General features: G+C 37.5%; 1 protein-coding gene across 3 annotated transcripts in view; it reads right to left on the bottom strand.

Annotated features, from left to right (window-relative positions):
- The window catches only part of PIGN (phosphatidylinositol glycan anchor biosynthesis class N), a 97,906-nt gene that overhangs the window by 26,168 nt on the left and 55,999 nt on the right, over positions 1-15,739 (bottom strand). For all 3 annotated transcript variants that reach the window (XM_066352761.1, XM_066352760.1, XM_066352759.1), the window contains 7 exons: positions 15,463-15,571; positions 12,757-12,859; positions 7,531-7,633; positions 5,815-5,901; positions 3,705-3,760; positions 3,348-3,423; positions 1,143-1,216 (listed from right to left, as the gene is read on the bottom strand). In XM_066352761.1, coding sequence (XP_066208858.1) covers positions 1,143-1,216; positions 3,348-3,423; positions 3,705-3,760; positions 5,815-5,901; positions 7,531-7,633; positions 12,757-12,859; positions 15,463-15,571 — 608 coding nt within the window. The remainder of the gene's footprint in view (positions 1-1,142; positions 1,217-3,347; positions 3,424-3,704; positions 3,761-5,814; positions 5,902-7,530; positions 7,634-12,756; positions 12,860-15,462; positions 15,572-15,739) is intronic.

Genomic DNA, 15,739 nt, shown 5'->3' with positions numbered 1-15,739 from the left:
GTGAGTCACGCTTTGTCACGCTTTGTGGAGAGAGAGAATCACGTTTTTGTGGAGAGAGTCACGCTTTGTGGTGAGAGTCACGCTTTGTGGTGAGAGTCACGCTTTGTGGTGAGACTCACGCTTTGTGGAGAGACTCACGCTTTGTGCACGCTTTGTACACTGAATTTAACCCTTAGACATGGGTCCAAAGAAAGCCAGAAGTGGTAATGCAGACAAAGGTAAGCGGAAAGCTGTGAGAACAACGATTGAGCTGAAAAAAGAAATCATTGCCAAATATGAACAGGGCACACGTGTTTCAGATCTGTCTGCTGAGTATGGCATGCCAAGATCTACTATCTCAACTTTCCTTAAGAATAAAGCTGTTATAAAGGCTGCCAATGTTGCCAAAGGTGTTACATTGTTAACAAAGCAAAGGCCTCAGATAATGGAGGAAATGGAGAAGCTGCTTCTTATTTTCATTAAAGAAAAAGAGTTAGCAGGTGACAGCATCAATGAAGTCGTTATTTGTGAGAAAGCACCAGTAAATAGGCATATTTTTGGGGCTTGGAACAAATTAATCCAGTTTCCATTATTTCCTATGGGTTTCATTGTTTCGGTTCTCGAACAATTTGGTTCTCAACCGTTCTCCCGGAACGAATTATGTTCGAGAACCGAGGTATCACTGTACTTTGGTTGCTCTGCTACCACCCACCACGAAAGCTGGAACGCCCACTAGTGGGCGGTAGGGACCAGGTTGACAACCACTGATCTAACACATATTTAAGAAATAACCCCCAAAAAGCAGAATGCTATCCCTGGTTTGTTTTCCAGGCACAGTGAAATCTACCACATACAAGTTATTCACTACAATTTAACTGTTAGGTTTTACTGCTGTGTAAAGAGGCTGTTCACCAGTCTGAATCTTATTCTAATAATATGTCACTGCTGAGAAAGTGTATTTGTCATCTGTCTACCTGAGGTTCTGGACTGATTTCCTCTAATGAAACTGAACTCTGATTAAAGGATGAAGGATTTTTTCTCATTTTTATAATAAACAATCTATGTTATAGTGTCTTAACAGCAATCACATGAACTAGCCTCAAATGCTTACTCTCATTGCCAAAAAGTGGGCCAATCCAACAGCTCACAAACAGTCACCTTACCTTTTTGATGATAACTGGGTGGTTAACTGAACAGCTTCAAAAGCGCACATCACAAGAACGAAGGGAATGAGAATCTGTTTAAAAGAAGAACAAATAATGCCAGGGGTCACTGGAGCATTTCTGAAAAGCCTGGTGAAATAAGTGTTATTTGTGTTTATGGGATATTCAATCTCTCTCATAAATGTGGCCTACATTAGTGCAGAGCAACACTGGAATAAAGCCATAGCAGCGACATACAGAACAGCATCGGAGACGATCTTAAAACTGCGTCCACAGCCTGTGTCGCATAAAAAAATATCACACATATTCCAAATAAAATCTATTGCTAATTTTTGTTCCACTTAATTCACTGTTTTAGTGACCACGTTCAAATGATTTCAAGAGGGTGTGAAAGGCACAAAATGGCCAAATCAAATAAATTATGGAGCCTAATAATTTGATTCACAGATCAAGTTACTTGATACTGTAACTCCATAAACATGACTTAGCGGCTCTACCATTGCTTTGGTTGTTTTATTTTGGTACCAATTTCTTTATGTTTATAAAATTCATACTCGCTGGAAACAATAATAAAAAACTGAGAAAGGTATAAAAAATTTACAGTGGTTGAAAATTCATAATCCAAAGCTAACACTGATATCTTGATATATTGCTTTCCGGTGAGCAGCTTTTAAGATAAGACTTGATACTTTTAAAAAAGGAGAGTGAGAAGACATGGAAAAGAAATGTTCAAGACTGCAGAAGCCCCTTTCTCAAGTGAAGGCTCTGTGACCCAAACAGGGGTCAGGGGACCTTCACTGCAGCCCGCCAGGCAGAAGGGGGCAGCGAGGGTGTGCCTGTGATGCTCACTGAACGAGGACAGAGGTTAAAGACCTAGCACTCTCATCAAAACTTTTGTTTTTCTTTCTTTTTTTCTTGTTTTAAATTAAAAGGTCCATACTCTTTCATAGACTAAGAAAAGAACAACCACCAGTCTTAATCTTAATTAAGATTAAGGAAGAAATACATTTAAAACAATAATTCAATAGAGAATGAAACATGAGTATCTTTTTAACATTTCTTAAAATTACATTAGTATTAGTACAGTAAAAAAAAAAGGATGTTAATCCTATTAAGAGATGCATACATTTACAATTATTACTTCTGTGGTCTGAACAGAAGGCAATCAGATGTTTGGTGGATATTAGTTACTTTAATGAAACAAATACATACAGTCAACCCTCTGTATCACAGGTTCAACCAACATTAGATTAAAAATATTTGGGGGAAAAGAAGTTACATTGTTGCTGACACATACTATGTAGTTAGGCCTGCAATAGTTGCACTGGTACTGAAAATGTATAGACTTTTTCTTGTCATTATTCCTTAAACAAAACATTATAACAACGATTTAGATAGCATTTGCATTGTATTAGGTATTATAAATAATCTAGAGATGATTAAAGTAATCAAGAGGAAGTGCAGGTCATATGCAAATACCACACCATATCACATCAGGAACTGAAGCATTCATGGACGCCGGTTATCTGTGGGGGTGGGGGTGTCCTGGGACCAATGGCCCTCAGATTCCAGGGGAGGACTGTACTAACTACGTAAACTGTGCCAGGCACCATGGCAGAGGGAACAGACAAGCACAATGCCCCCAGAGAAGAAGGGCGAGCACACGCATTAAATTCCACCCAAGTATGCACCCCTGAGAGGCTGAGAAGCTAGTTATTACATCGGTATCCTCAGCACCCAGCTGGTGGGGCGTGCTCCTGAGTGTAAGCACTCAGTGACATCTGTTGAATGAATGAATCCAGTTCCAGGTACACAGACTACGAGAGATTATAACATGCTGATGGTCTGTGGGTGGGGACATGTGTCGGGGGCCTTGGATCTTGAGGAGCCATGCTATTTGGATCAGTATTACACTTCCCACAGACTCTAATCACCTTTGACAGCACTTCCCAGCACTAAATAGACTCTCTACTCTTATGAAACTAGTGAGTGTAAGAGCAAAACAAAAATATTAATTTTTGCATTAAAAGCTAGCAGGTCCCACCCCCCATTCTGTGGTGTCTGAGATGACACCTCGTTTTCATGTTACTTAACTTTGTCACAATGACTATATACAATCTTAAGGTCACATGTTACATAATCCTAATGTTACAATGAGTTCTCCATATTAATTAATCAGTATCTTAAGGAAATAAGAAAGCTAACCTTCCACATCATCAGGGCTCCCATCACAAAAGGACTAAACACGGTCAGAAAGCAGTAGACAGAGGCAAGATCAAAGCTAAGGAACGAACAGAGAAAAATGATTTTAGAATTCATGCTGCAACTTTAAAAGAATGTCTGCTAAAATGTCAGAAGAAATTTCCTCAAATCTATACTTACTAAAACACAAGCATGCATTGTATCAAGGAACATTATGAAGCCACTAAAATGAACGAGGTAGAGCTATGTGCCAATACAGATCAATCTCCAAAATATATCCTTTAGTATAAAAAGCAAGTACAGAAATCCCAATTTGTGTTACTTTTTGGTTATATATATGCCCTTTCCATTTGAAATTACCTGTTAATAGAAGCTATATTCCCAGTTCCAAAAAATGCTGTCACTAAGAAGAAAACCTAAACAGAATTAAGGAAATGCCAAAACAAGACAAAATTCATACACATTTCTTTTCCATTTAAAAAAGAGAAGCCTATTCTACTCTGAGGGTAATTTGCTTTCTCCCTTGTATGTTTGATCATAAATCGCTGGAAATGTCTGTTCCATCTGTCTTCCCAGGAATGCATCGGGAAGGGACCCGACTGCAGAAGCAATGTGCTGAGAACAGTGAGGCCGGGGAGGCCACCCTCACTTGTCACTAGTAACCTTGGGGAGGTCACTATTCTCCCCTTCTCTAACACAAGCCAGGAGGGTTCGTGTGCCTCTAGTAGGCTGCTAATGATTTTTTCAAAAGGAGAATGCAGGCCTTGTGCTGTGGTAGACATTTTCAGCTGAAATACTATTTCAGTTCATATATGCTTGCTGTGCCCACTACAGAAGGAAATAAGATATTATGTTTCAAAATAATTCAATAGAGAATGAGACATGAGAAAATGTAAACTATCCTTTTGACATTTCTTAAATTTGCATTTGTATCAGTACAGAAATAAAAAGTAGGTATTTATCCTACTGATGTCTAAGAACTTACTGATAGTCAAGTACTTAAAGTAGTACCTGTCCCATTGAAAGGGCTCGATAAATGTTAGTGATTTTGCTTTTATAGACACATGCACAAAAGTGGTACAGAAACAAAGAAGAGGAGGTAGGAATCATGACAACTTTTAGTGAAAATTGATATCTGAGTTGGTAACTTGAACCTTAAATGCACTCATAGATCCATCCATTCAACCAATCAACTAATCAACTGACATTTATTGTCTGGCGTTTAGCAGAGGAAGAGCTAGGCACTGAGAATAGAAATATGAATAAAATAGTCTCCAAGTGCTCCTATGCTGACTAAGTATGGCAACATCATTAAATGCAATGAGGCCTGCCACAAGGCAACTTCGGAAAGGGGTAGGCAGTGACTAGCCAGGTTTGGACAGAGATCTGGTGATGCCTAGCAGAATGTTGGAAATATGGCTCTTGAAGTCGGGAGAGAGGTCAAGGCAGGAAAAGCAGATCTGAGTTGTGTTCACAGAGGTGTCGGTCAAAGCTATAGGAAAGGATGACATTTTTCAGGCACAGTAAGAGGAGGCTAATGACAGAACTGGGGAAAAAAACATCAGACAAAGGAAGAGTAAATTTAAGGGCAGGAGAATAGAGATGATGTAGCAAGCTAAGAAGAGAACCCAGGTCATGTCCTGGAAGTCAAGGGAAGAGAGAAACAGAAATCAGTGGAGTTGAACATTAGAGAGTGGCTACGTAAACCAGAGTGGATTAGACTGTGCAGTCAGAAAGCCCTGCGGACCGCTGAGAGCACAGCTTCAGTAGAGACATCTGGCAAAGGTTCACAGAGCTGCCACGTGCCAAACCACCGTGCCAGGCACTGTGCAGGCTGGAGGATACAGGACATAAATGGCAGTAGCCACTATAGATTTTTCTTTCAAGGAGCCTGGAAGTAAACAGAAAGGCACGATGAAATTGTAATTTAGGGGGATGTAGGGTTCAAGGAAAGAAGTATTTTGCTCATATCTGCTGAGCAGATGGAGCATGCAAAAAAAGAAAAGGCAAGACTGACAGCGGAAGCCAGAGGAGGAGAACAAGTGTCAGTCAAAGCCCTTGTGAGACAGATGTCACATGAGTCTAGTATAGAATGCACGTAAGAAGGTACAAACCAAACTCACAACAGTGAAGAAAATCAGACTGGAATTGGGAGTTGAGACTTGGACTTTAGCTGTAATGTTTTAATATTTTAAAAAATGGGTGACATATGTGACAACATATTACCTGTTGATATTACGAATGGTAGGAATGCACAAATATATAGTTGTTTATGTCATTCTTTATGCTTTCTATGGTTTCAAAAATCTTTTTAAATTGGAACTATGAGAAAAAATATGGTGTGAGGGGGGTTAAATGTCTTCTGTGGTAATTCTACTATTAAGAGATAGGCAGAAACAACTTTCATGTCCTCTTACTCCATTAAATGGGAGATTCAGCAACTTAAAACAAAAGCCCAAACAAAGGATACAAGGAACAAGGCCCTGCGGATGTCATCCAGACAGAGCTGTCGGAACTGGGTTATGTCAGCACTATAGGAGAACTGCACACCAGTGACCTGTGAGGGATAAGAGATTTGTGAATGCACAATAACAGTTCACTTACTTTTACTTCTACTGTCTAAGTTACAACCGCTAGGAAGATGCCTTACACAAACAACAACAAAATCAACAACAAATCTTTTCCTATAGCTGAATCACACCTTAATAAAGTCTGTCAAAAAATACGTTGCTAATAATATACTGAACAGAATTGTAGTGTGGATGTATGTGTAACAAAAGAGAGAACTGAGCTTCTTCTAAAGCTACATAAATGCTTCACTTTTAAATCCCTATAGAATTCTCCGTTTTTCTAAGACCTGATTCTCAGTGTGTTTGTTCTGATCTTCTCTCACCCAGATATGGCATGATATTAAAAAGCATGATGAGATTAAATATTCATCTATTTGTCTGTTCTGCTGTTAATTCTATTTGTAGAGAAATAATTTCCTCTTTATAAAAAAGCAAAATATTTCTGTCTTTGGTAAGATAGAAGTGCCAAGAAGATGGGTGTCCTCTTGCTTAATCCCTTCCATTCCATCAAAAAATAATGGGCAACTTTTCCCCCACTCCCCATCTAATCGTCCAACCTTAGGATGCCTTAATATTTTTCTTCTAGAAAAGGAAGATCTGCTTTCCGTTAAAAATTAGAAGTTAAAAAATGATACATGAACCTCATTTTAAAATTTAATATGTATTTAATATTAAATTTTTAAATATTTAATATGTGTTTAATATTAAATTGTTAAATATTTAATATTAAGGGAAGTCTGACCATTTACTTAAATCTGATCAAATGTATTGTTTTAATATTCCAGGACTGAAAGTTAAAAACCAGTAATTATTCAATATATTTCAACCTTCTTCTTTACTGAAATAAATTGTTCTAAATTATCAATTACTCTCTAGAAACTCAAACGGAACCAGTTAAGGATAGATCAACTATGAAAGAAATTTTCTGCAATATTAATTTTATCTGATCCCAGTAAAACTGTAAATATTCTATCACCAATTTCTCATATTTACCTTGGTTCTAAAATAGAGGCAAGAAACATCAATTTAACTATCTCAGTATAATAAAGGTGTCCTTAAAATCTGATTGGCTTTTAGGTAATTGAATGTATACTGTGTGAATAAACAGTCCAAGATTTGGTCTGAGGCCACAGTCACTAAGGTGACAATAAACATTTTGGATTAGAATGACTTGAAAGAGAAAAACAACACAGGGAACACGTCACCTTATGATCAAATTCATTAATTGAGTCGTAATAACATAAATATTCTTCCAAGTAAAATAAATTGAAAGAAAAACTAGATGTAAAGATGGAGGAAAGTAGATAAAACAATACTCCCCTCCTCATTCCTTTACTTACATTAATGGTTTTTACATCAGTGATTCTCAAATAACCTCTAAAAAAAGCCCATCCTACATAATGCCTATAAAATAATAAAATTGTGCTTTTCTGTTATAAGTAAAAAATTTCCTTACAAAACTAACTGTTTAACTTATCAATTATTAACTTAATTACTAATGACTTAAGTAGTATTAAAGTTTAAGTACAAAGGAGTTCTGATAAAATAACACTGCAACTTCCTTAGAGAACAAAGAACATTTAAAATTCTCAAATACAACAATTTTGACAAGCTACCTTCTGTTTCCAGGAAACACCAGATTGTTGTAGGGTTCCTTGTTCCACGTGTATCCAGACAAACATCAAACACGACAATACCAATGGAAAGAGGGCTTCATAACTAAGGGGCAGGTGGGGGCGGGGGAGAGTGGGAGGGCAGAAATGAAAAGACAAAAACATTCAATTCAAATACAAATTTATACTGAGAAACCTTTTTCAAAATTAAAAATAGTAATACTTCTAGGGCACCATAGCACAAAACTTAAATTTATTATGTTTTCCAGAAGAAGAAAGTAGAAAAGGAAAGCAACATTTAAATATCAACTCCAACACCAACTCCTTTTGGAATGTATTAAATCTTGAGATCATGATGTGTTAAAATAGTAGAGATACTTCAAAGTTATCCATAAAGTAAATGACAGCTGCATAGGTACACACAAAAGAAAATACTAAGACAAAGGTAAAAAGACAATTCCCAAGTTAAAATTATTAATATATATAGAAAAAGAGCAAGATAAAATGTTTCAAAATTTTTTAAAAAACGGTTACTATGAGGAACACAACTCTCAAAAACAATAAAGAGCCAATAAATCATAGAAATATGTTTGCTCTTACTGATAACTGCTCTAGAAATTAAACAGGGAGATCCATATTCACTAATATTTGGCCAAAATAAAAAAATAATAATGTTGACAAGAGTGTAATAAAAAAAAATAAACCCTCTCATCGTCTCTGTACAGCAGGGGTCTCAAACTCAACTCAGCATGTGGGCCGCAGAGCAAGATCACAGCCGTTCAGCGGGCCGCACTAGGTCTACAAAAGGCAACTGTTATGCAACACTTTTCTCACTGCAGTTGAAAACAAAAAAAAAATCAGTACAACAAGCACAATCGTACATGCAGTTTACTCAGTGTCACAAAACGACCAGAAACTGTAGTTCGCATCACAACTGCTGTTCTAAGCTAATATCTAGCTAGGATGCTAGAGAAATGAAAAATACAAGTAGGCCCCTAGGCTTAATTTTATCCAAAATATTTTGAACTTCGTGGATTAGTCTGTGGGCCGCACAAAATTGTTTGGCGGGCCACGAGTTTGAGACCCCTGCTGTACAGGAAGAAAAGGCAATGTAACACTATGCAGTAAAAATCTCAGAAATATTCACATACTATATATAATGCATATACGATATTCATATACTTATAATGCAATTTTCAACCAGTGTGTCGCAAGACTAACCTCTTTTCCCTCAGATTATCAAATTTAAAAATGACAACAGTTAACACAACAGCCGTCTCCAAAGTGAATGAATCATAGGCTCTTAGTTCTATTATAAATTGGCACTGTTCTTAAGACAAAAGTAAAAAGGAAACAACAGTTCATACTCTATGACCCACCTACACTACATCTGAGAAGTGAACAAATCTAAACTATGTAAAAAGCTTGTGCATCACATAACTCAAAACATCATTTATGATAATAAAATATGGAAAGAAATAAAATAATCAAAAGTAGAAGAGTGGCTAAGTAACATCATATCATAGAATATTAAATGTCAATTAAAATGATGGTTAGGAAGCCTATGAGCCACCTGGGAAAATGTTTCTAAAGTAATGTTAAGTAGGAAAAAGAGATACAAAATCGTGCACGAATTGTGAATAATAAATACGATGACAAGCTCAGGTGAGACCGGAAGGAGTCCACCAGAACATCAACAGGAGAGGGGCGTTAGTAAGTGATTTCTTCCTTATCCCTACTTCCAAAATGTGATTATACTACTTTTACGATGATTCAAAAAATATAACTGAAAGACAAGGATTTAGAATACCTGTACCTTAGCCAGTCCTCGAAGGTACCAATTCAGCTCCCTCCTGTAACTCTTTCTCTTCTTGTTCTTTATTCCACACAACTCACAACTTAAGTAACTCACAACAACTTAATCGTTGCATTTTGTAATCGCCTCACGCTGTACAATAAAATCCTTATTTTATAGCAGCTTACACCTAGGGTACACTAATTATTCTACCTGTATATCTGTCTAGTGCTCAGGACACTTGTGATGTGAAAGAAAAAGACAATCGTTGATTAACTGAATCCAGAAGGTATACACTCTGAATAAAAGAGGATTGTGAATTTTTAAATAGTTGCAATTATATGCTGAATTCTTCTTCTCTCTCTTAAAAACCACAGTTCTACAAATAGTGCTACAGATTTATGTCCTTTCAAACACTATGAACTATGGTTACTTCCTTTTATAAAATATAGATGAATAAATCTGATAATGACACTCCTCCTATGGGACTTTGCTTCTTTAGACAATCAATATCTTGTATAAAGTCTGCATAGGTGAATTAATAAACTGAAACACCAGTAAATGTCATCATGGGCTCACAGTGTGCACAATAAAACCATACTAAATCAGGATCTGCTAGTTTGGTCTCTGTGCAAATCGAACGGGGCTAAAAAGACATTTAGCTCTGTATTAATAATGTGTGATACAGAATCATAAAATTTCAGGGGAAAATGTTAACCAACTTAGAACTATTTTCAAGTATTACAATAACTTTCATTTGCATAAAAATAATTAAATGCTGATTAGAAATAAGTCCTCTTAAAAAAAAAGAGAAAGAAATAAGTCTTCTTTATTCATAAAATCAAGGATGCCTTGTTAGTTAGAATTTAGGATCACAATTACTGTATTTCTATAAAGTAATAAAACTGCATTTCTGTTAAATACCCCATAGTTCTGATTATTCACTAATTTCTATAGAGAACCCTCCATGTTGACTAAAATAGTGAAGTGGTATGATGACAGGTGGACTATGCAAAACTGATTGGTCACTGAAAAATGTACTAATCAAAATTACTAGACTGTACTGTTTCAGACTACCTCTGTTGAATGTTTCTGCAAAGGTAAATACACTCTCTGATGTTGAAAGATATACTTCTTTTTTTGTGTGTGACAGAGACAGAGAGAGAGAGAGAGAGGGACAGATAGGGATAGACAGGAAAGGAGAAAGATGAGAAGCATCAACTCTTCGTTGCAGCACCTTAGTTTTTCAGTGATTGCTTTCTTATATGTGCCTTGACTGGGGAGCTACAGCAGAGCAAGTGACCCCTAGTTCAAGCCAGTGACCTTGGGCTCAAGTCAGCGACCTTTGGGCTCAAGTCAGTGACCACAGGGTCATGTCTATGATCCCATGCTCAAGCCAGTGCCCCTGCACTCAAGCTGGATGAGCCCACGCGCAAGCCGGTGACCTCAGGATTTCAAACCTGGGTCCTCCACGCCCCAATCCAACACTCTATCCACTGTGCCACCACCTGGTCATGCTGTATTTTTTAATCTACTACGTATTTCTTTAAATCTGCCTACTGCTTTAGAATTTGGAAGTTCAAAAAAGAAAGGGCTTACTGATTATTAAGTGACTGTGTAGAATACACACAAATTTCGGGACCCTCTCACACATTACTTGTGAAGGCAACCTCTGGGTGTGAGCTCTTAATGGAGCTCATGTGTCTCCTCAAAATGGTGAGTCCGAATCGAAATGACTTTATATTCTAATTTCTAATCTAGACTAAAAACTGTGCTTGTTCTAATTCACACATACATTTATACACTGATAGATTCTAATTATAATGAAATTATTTATTCTCTAATTTCACCAATAAAGGGGGAAAGGGTGAAGAGTTTAAGGTTTCATTATGTTTATCACTCAAGTAATCTGATAGATTTCAAGTTTTATTTGAAAGTTCAAAGTTCCAAGTCTGAAAGCAAGCCCATTTTAAGTTCTTATGAGGTTTGCTTGACCAGGCGGTAGCGCAGTCAATTGAGTGTCAGACTGGGATGCGGAAGACCCAGGTTTGAGACCGTGAGGTCACTGGCTTGAGTGCGGGCTCATCTGGTTTGAGTAAAGCTCACCCGCTTGAGCCCAAGATTGCTGGGTTGAGCAAGGTGTCACTCGGACTGCTGTAGCCCCTGGTCAAGTCACATATGAGAAATCAATCACTGAACAACTAAGGTGCTGCAACAAAGAATTGATGCTTCTCATCTCTCTCCCTTCCTGTCTGTCTGTCCCGATCTGTCCCTCTCTCTGTCTCTGTCACAAAAAAAGAAAAAAAAGAAAAAGATCTTATGAGGTGATTGGTGAAAATGTCCATGTTACTTATCTCCACTGCTATGTTCTGGATCTGTTCATGCAGAGAAATGAAAAGACAGGAGGTGTGGGAGCTTGGGTCAGAGAAGGAGGATTAGCACCCCACTGGTCACCTCCTACCTGGGGAATGTGAGAACTCCTGGGATCTAGGTCACTCAGGCTGTTAGGGTCTGCTATGAAGATGCTGAGAATATCCCTTTCAATTCTGAGTTAGGACAATTAAGTTGCCCCCAAAATGAACCCAAGTCTTGGGACCCAAAATGGCTTTACAACATCATCTAAGGTGGGAATAATTCATTGACAGCACAAAGATGAGCCCCTGGTGAGCCTATTTGAAACAAATCCTATATTTGGGCCAAACTATGAGTGGCAGCTATTTGGTTTGTCTGTTCTAGTCCATGTTTGTTATAATGTGCACACTTCTCATCCTCGTAAGGATTTAAGTAAAGATGAAATAAAATCCAAAAGCAAGTGAAGAATTTTTTTCTTCTAAGTAGATGGGAAGACACATGTCACTGTTTTCACTGAGTTTAAGAGAGCGCTTCAGGATCCATCCCAAGTTAGGCTGCTAGTTTCTGTTGTTGTTCTGTCTTAGATAAAAATGCATTCCTTAACTTTTGGAACATTATTCTAAAAGTCTGCTGAATCAAAAGGAATATTTGGACTATGATATGTATAAGAGTAAAAATAAAAAGAAAATATTAAATTCAAAGAAGAGTAAATAAATCAAAGCACAATTTAAAGTACATGAAAGAAATGCAATAGAAACTAAAATTCTTCCAAGTCATTGTTTGAGACTAGATACTTCTGTAATCAATCAAGGTTTTCTAATACTGAAGTAAAATGACATTTTAACAATTTCAGGAAATAAACAGACCCAGGCAAGAGGTAATTACTGTGAAAATAGTAAGAAAAAGAAAACTAAAGATTAGGATTCAAGTCATATCCAGTTCTTACAGAGCAGAAAATATTTATAATTGTTTCCTCAAGATTTATGCAATAGTTTTCACTTCCAGAGGTTCAATTCCCAGAGAGAAATGTCACTGTATCATTTAAAACTTCTACTCTCCATGAAACAGTAGCACGTCTGTACCCTGTGCTGAGAAGCAGGTAGGTCGACATGGAGGAGACGAAGATGCTGAAGAGCCGTCTGGACAGGGTCCTGGGGCTCAGCAGGGGCAAGACGAGCGAGGAGGCTGTGGGGAGACAGACGGGGCGAGCATCAGGCGAGGGGCACCGACCAACACAATCCCACCATCATCCGCGGTGTTCGTGACCTTTAACGGGAGGCTACGTTTGCCCCCATCACCTCCGGAAAATACTCCAGAACTTCCCATGTTTAATTAAAATGACATGTCATTGTGTTAACCAAACCTTGGTACAGATTTCCTCAATGTATGTGCAGCCTCACTAGCTGTAATACCAACTCCTAAATGAGTAACATTTGCTCTAATGAAAATAATAAAAAATATGGGTCGAGATTCAGCAATTCTTCTCTTAATTAGAAACTTAGATCTAAAGACCAATTACTCCCCAGAAATGGAATGCTTTCTGACCCCCTCCTCCACCAAGATTTCCCACTGCGAAATCCTCATGGAGGGTTGCAGCGTGCGTCTTAGGAAGCCCAAGACGGTGGGGGGCGGGCACGACATATCACGCACCAGAGCTGTGGTAAGAATGGCCACAGGAAATGAAGAATCTTTCCCCACAGCAGGAGGAGGCAACTGTTTCCATGGGAGAAGGACAGATGGAAACAGAGGGGCGGCAGAATGTAAACTCCCTCTCCTCATTTTGGAATGGAGATGTACATAACTTCCTACTCCCCCTATTAAGGATGGCAGCATGCCTGCAGCTGAATACCCCAGAATACGGAGACAGGTGACTCGGGGCGGAATCCTGTCGGAATCACTATTAAGTGTTTAACTGTGAGGCACGTTTATTAACTCATATAAGCCATGTTTCCATCTGGCAGGTAGAGATAATACAAAAAGTGGTAAGGTTTAAATACAATTTCACCTATAAAATGCTCCCTGAGCACAGTGCCTCAGGTAATAGTAGGTGCTTAATTACCTGTTGGCAGCTGTTATTATTACTAGTCAACATCTATTAAATTAAATGTAAAGATAATCTCATTCAAAGTCAAGTCACAGCAAGACTTAAGACCATGCAACTTATATATTTATGATACCTGTGGACAAATGGCTTTTTTTCAGATGTATGGTTCTTATAAGGTTATCATTACCTAATACATATTTTAACCCAAGGAAATAACATAATATTTCTATTTAAAAAGCCAGTTTAAATGAGATGTCTTCTGTAAAACTGTATTTTCAACCCTGATTTTGTACTTTTGTGGAAAGGATTAATGTGGTATTAGAGAAGAAATAGAGTCCCCATTTGGAAGGACAAAAGTTAGAACCAGCTTCATAACAAATAACCTATTTGTGAATCATAGCATGTCAGTAAAAAATGCTCTTTGGAGCTTGACTACAGTAAATCAGGGCCTGGCAGAGCTCCCTGGAAATATTGCTGACCTATCTATAAGTCAACTATTTCATGCCTAGGCCATTTGGTAGGCATCCTCTAATACTTAGCTCTCCTAATTCCAAGGAGGAAATATCTGGTTTAGAATATATGCCCAGCCTACAAAAGACTCACTTCAGATTTAAGGACATACATAGGCTCAACATAAAGGAATGGAGAAATATAGTCCACTCAAGTGAAAACCAAAGAGAGCAAAAGGTAGCAATAGTTCTATGAGAACTTTAAGCTAAGAATGGTAAAATAGACTTTAAGCTAAGAATGGTAAAAAGACCCAAAGAAGGTCATTATATAATAAAAAAGAGGTTGACCAGTAAGATATAACAATCATAAATACATATGCGCCCAACAACAGAGCACTTAAATATATTAACCAAATGCTAACGGATCTGAAGGGAAAAACAAACAATACGATAATAGTAGAAGACTTCAAAACCCCACTCTCAGCAATAAATAGATCATTCAGAGAGAAAATCCACAATAAAACATTAGACTTAACCATATATTATATCAAACAGACCAAAATGAAACCTGTAGAACATTGCACCCCACAGCAGCAGAATACACATTCTTCTTAAGTGCATAACATGGGACGTTCTCCAGAATAGGTCATACAATAGGCCCCAAACCAGGCCTTAGCAAACTTAAGAAGACTGCTGAAATCATACCAAGTATGTTTACTGATGACAATGGTATAAAACTAAAAATCACAGCATAAAGAAAGCTGTAAAATCTACATATATATAAAAATTAAATAACACACTCTTGAACAAACCCTGGGTCAAAGAAAAAATCAAGAGAAAAGAACTCTCAAAACAATAAAAATAATAACACAATATACACAAACCTATGGGATGTTGTAAAAACAGTTCTGAAAGGACTTAGGAATGGATGCTAAATCTAGGGAGAAATGTTAATGGGAAGGATTTCTGATGGTCTTATCTCCCCACAGACAGCTTATTTTTTGCAAGGGAGAGGGAAAACAGAAAATATAATGTTTTTGCTTTGGTGATTACATAGATTTTTATCAAATGTAAATACACAGCCTTATTATCATGTCATAAATACTCTATAAAGTAATTCTTAATACATGAATGTTAATAAAAGTTCTAATTTTCTTTGTTAAATGCCAGCAAGACACAGAAGTAACAGCTGATTATTATTTTCCTATAATAAAATTATTATCTAGATGTAAATGAATAATTTTATACTATGACTTGATGTCAAGTTACATCATTTCGTTTGATTGACCTCTTACCTAGTACTGCCCAGCTGACAATCTGATTAGTAAGGGGTAGTCCCTGTTTCCGAAGCAGACTATTATGGGTACTGTACACAACACACATGGAAAGCACCATGCTCAGCATCTGAAAACAAATGCAAAACACGCAGATAAAGAGAAGGCGGTGAGAGACTCATTTCTGTAAGAACACTTCAGAAAGGGCTTGAACAACTGGAATCTGGCAAAAACGCCACTGAAGCTGGACCCGCTCAACCCTAGTGGCCAAGGCTGCGTTAGAACTCTGACACTTGGC

This window comes from Saccopteryx leptura, chromosome 11, assembly GCF_036850995.1.
Source record: "Saccopteryx leptura isolate mSacLep1 chromosome 11, mSacLep1_pri_phased_curated, whole genome shotgun sequence".
Lineage (NCBI taxonomy): Eukaryota > Metazoa > Chordata > Mammalia > Chiroptera > Emballonuridae > Saccopteryx > Saccopteryx leptura.
This window is presented reverse-complemented; position numbering and strand designations above follow the sequence as displayed.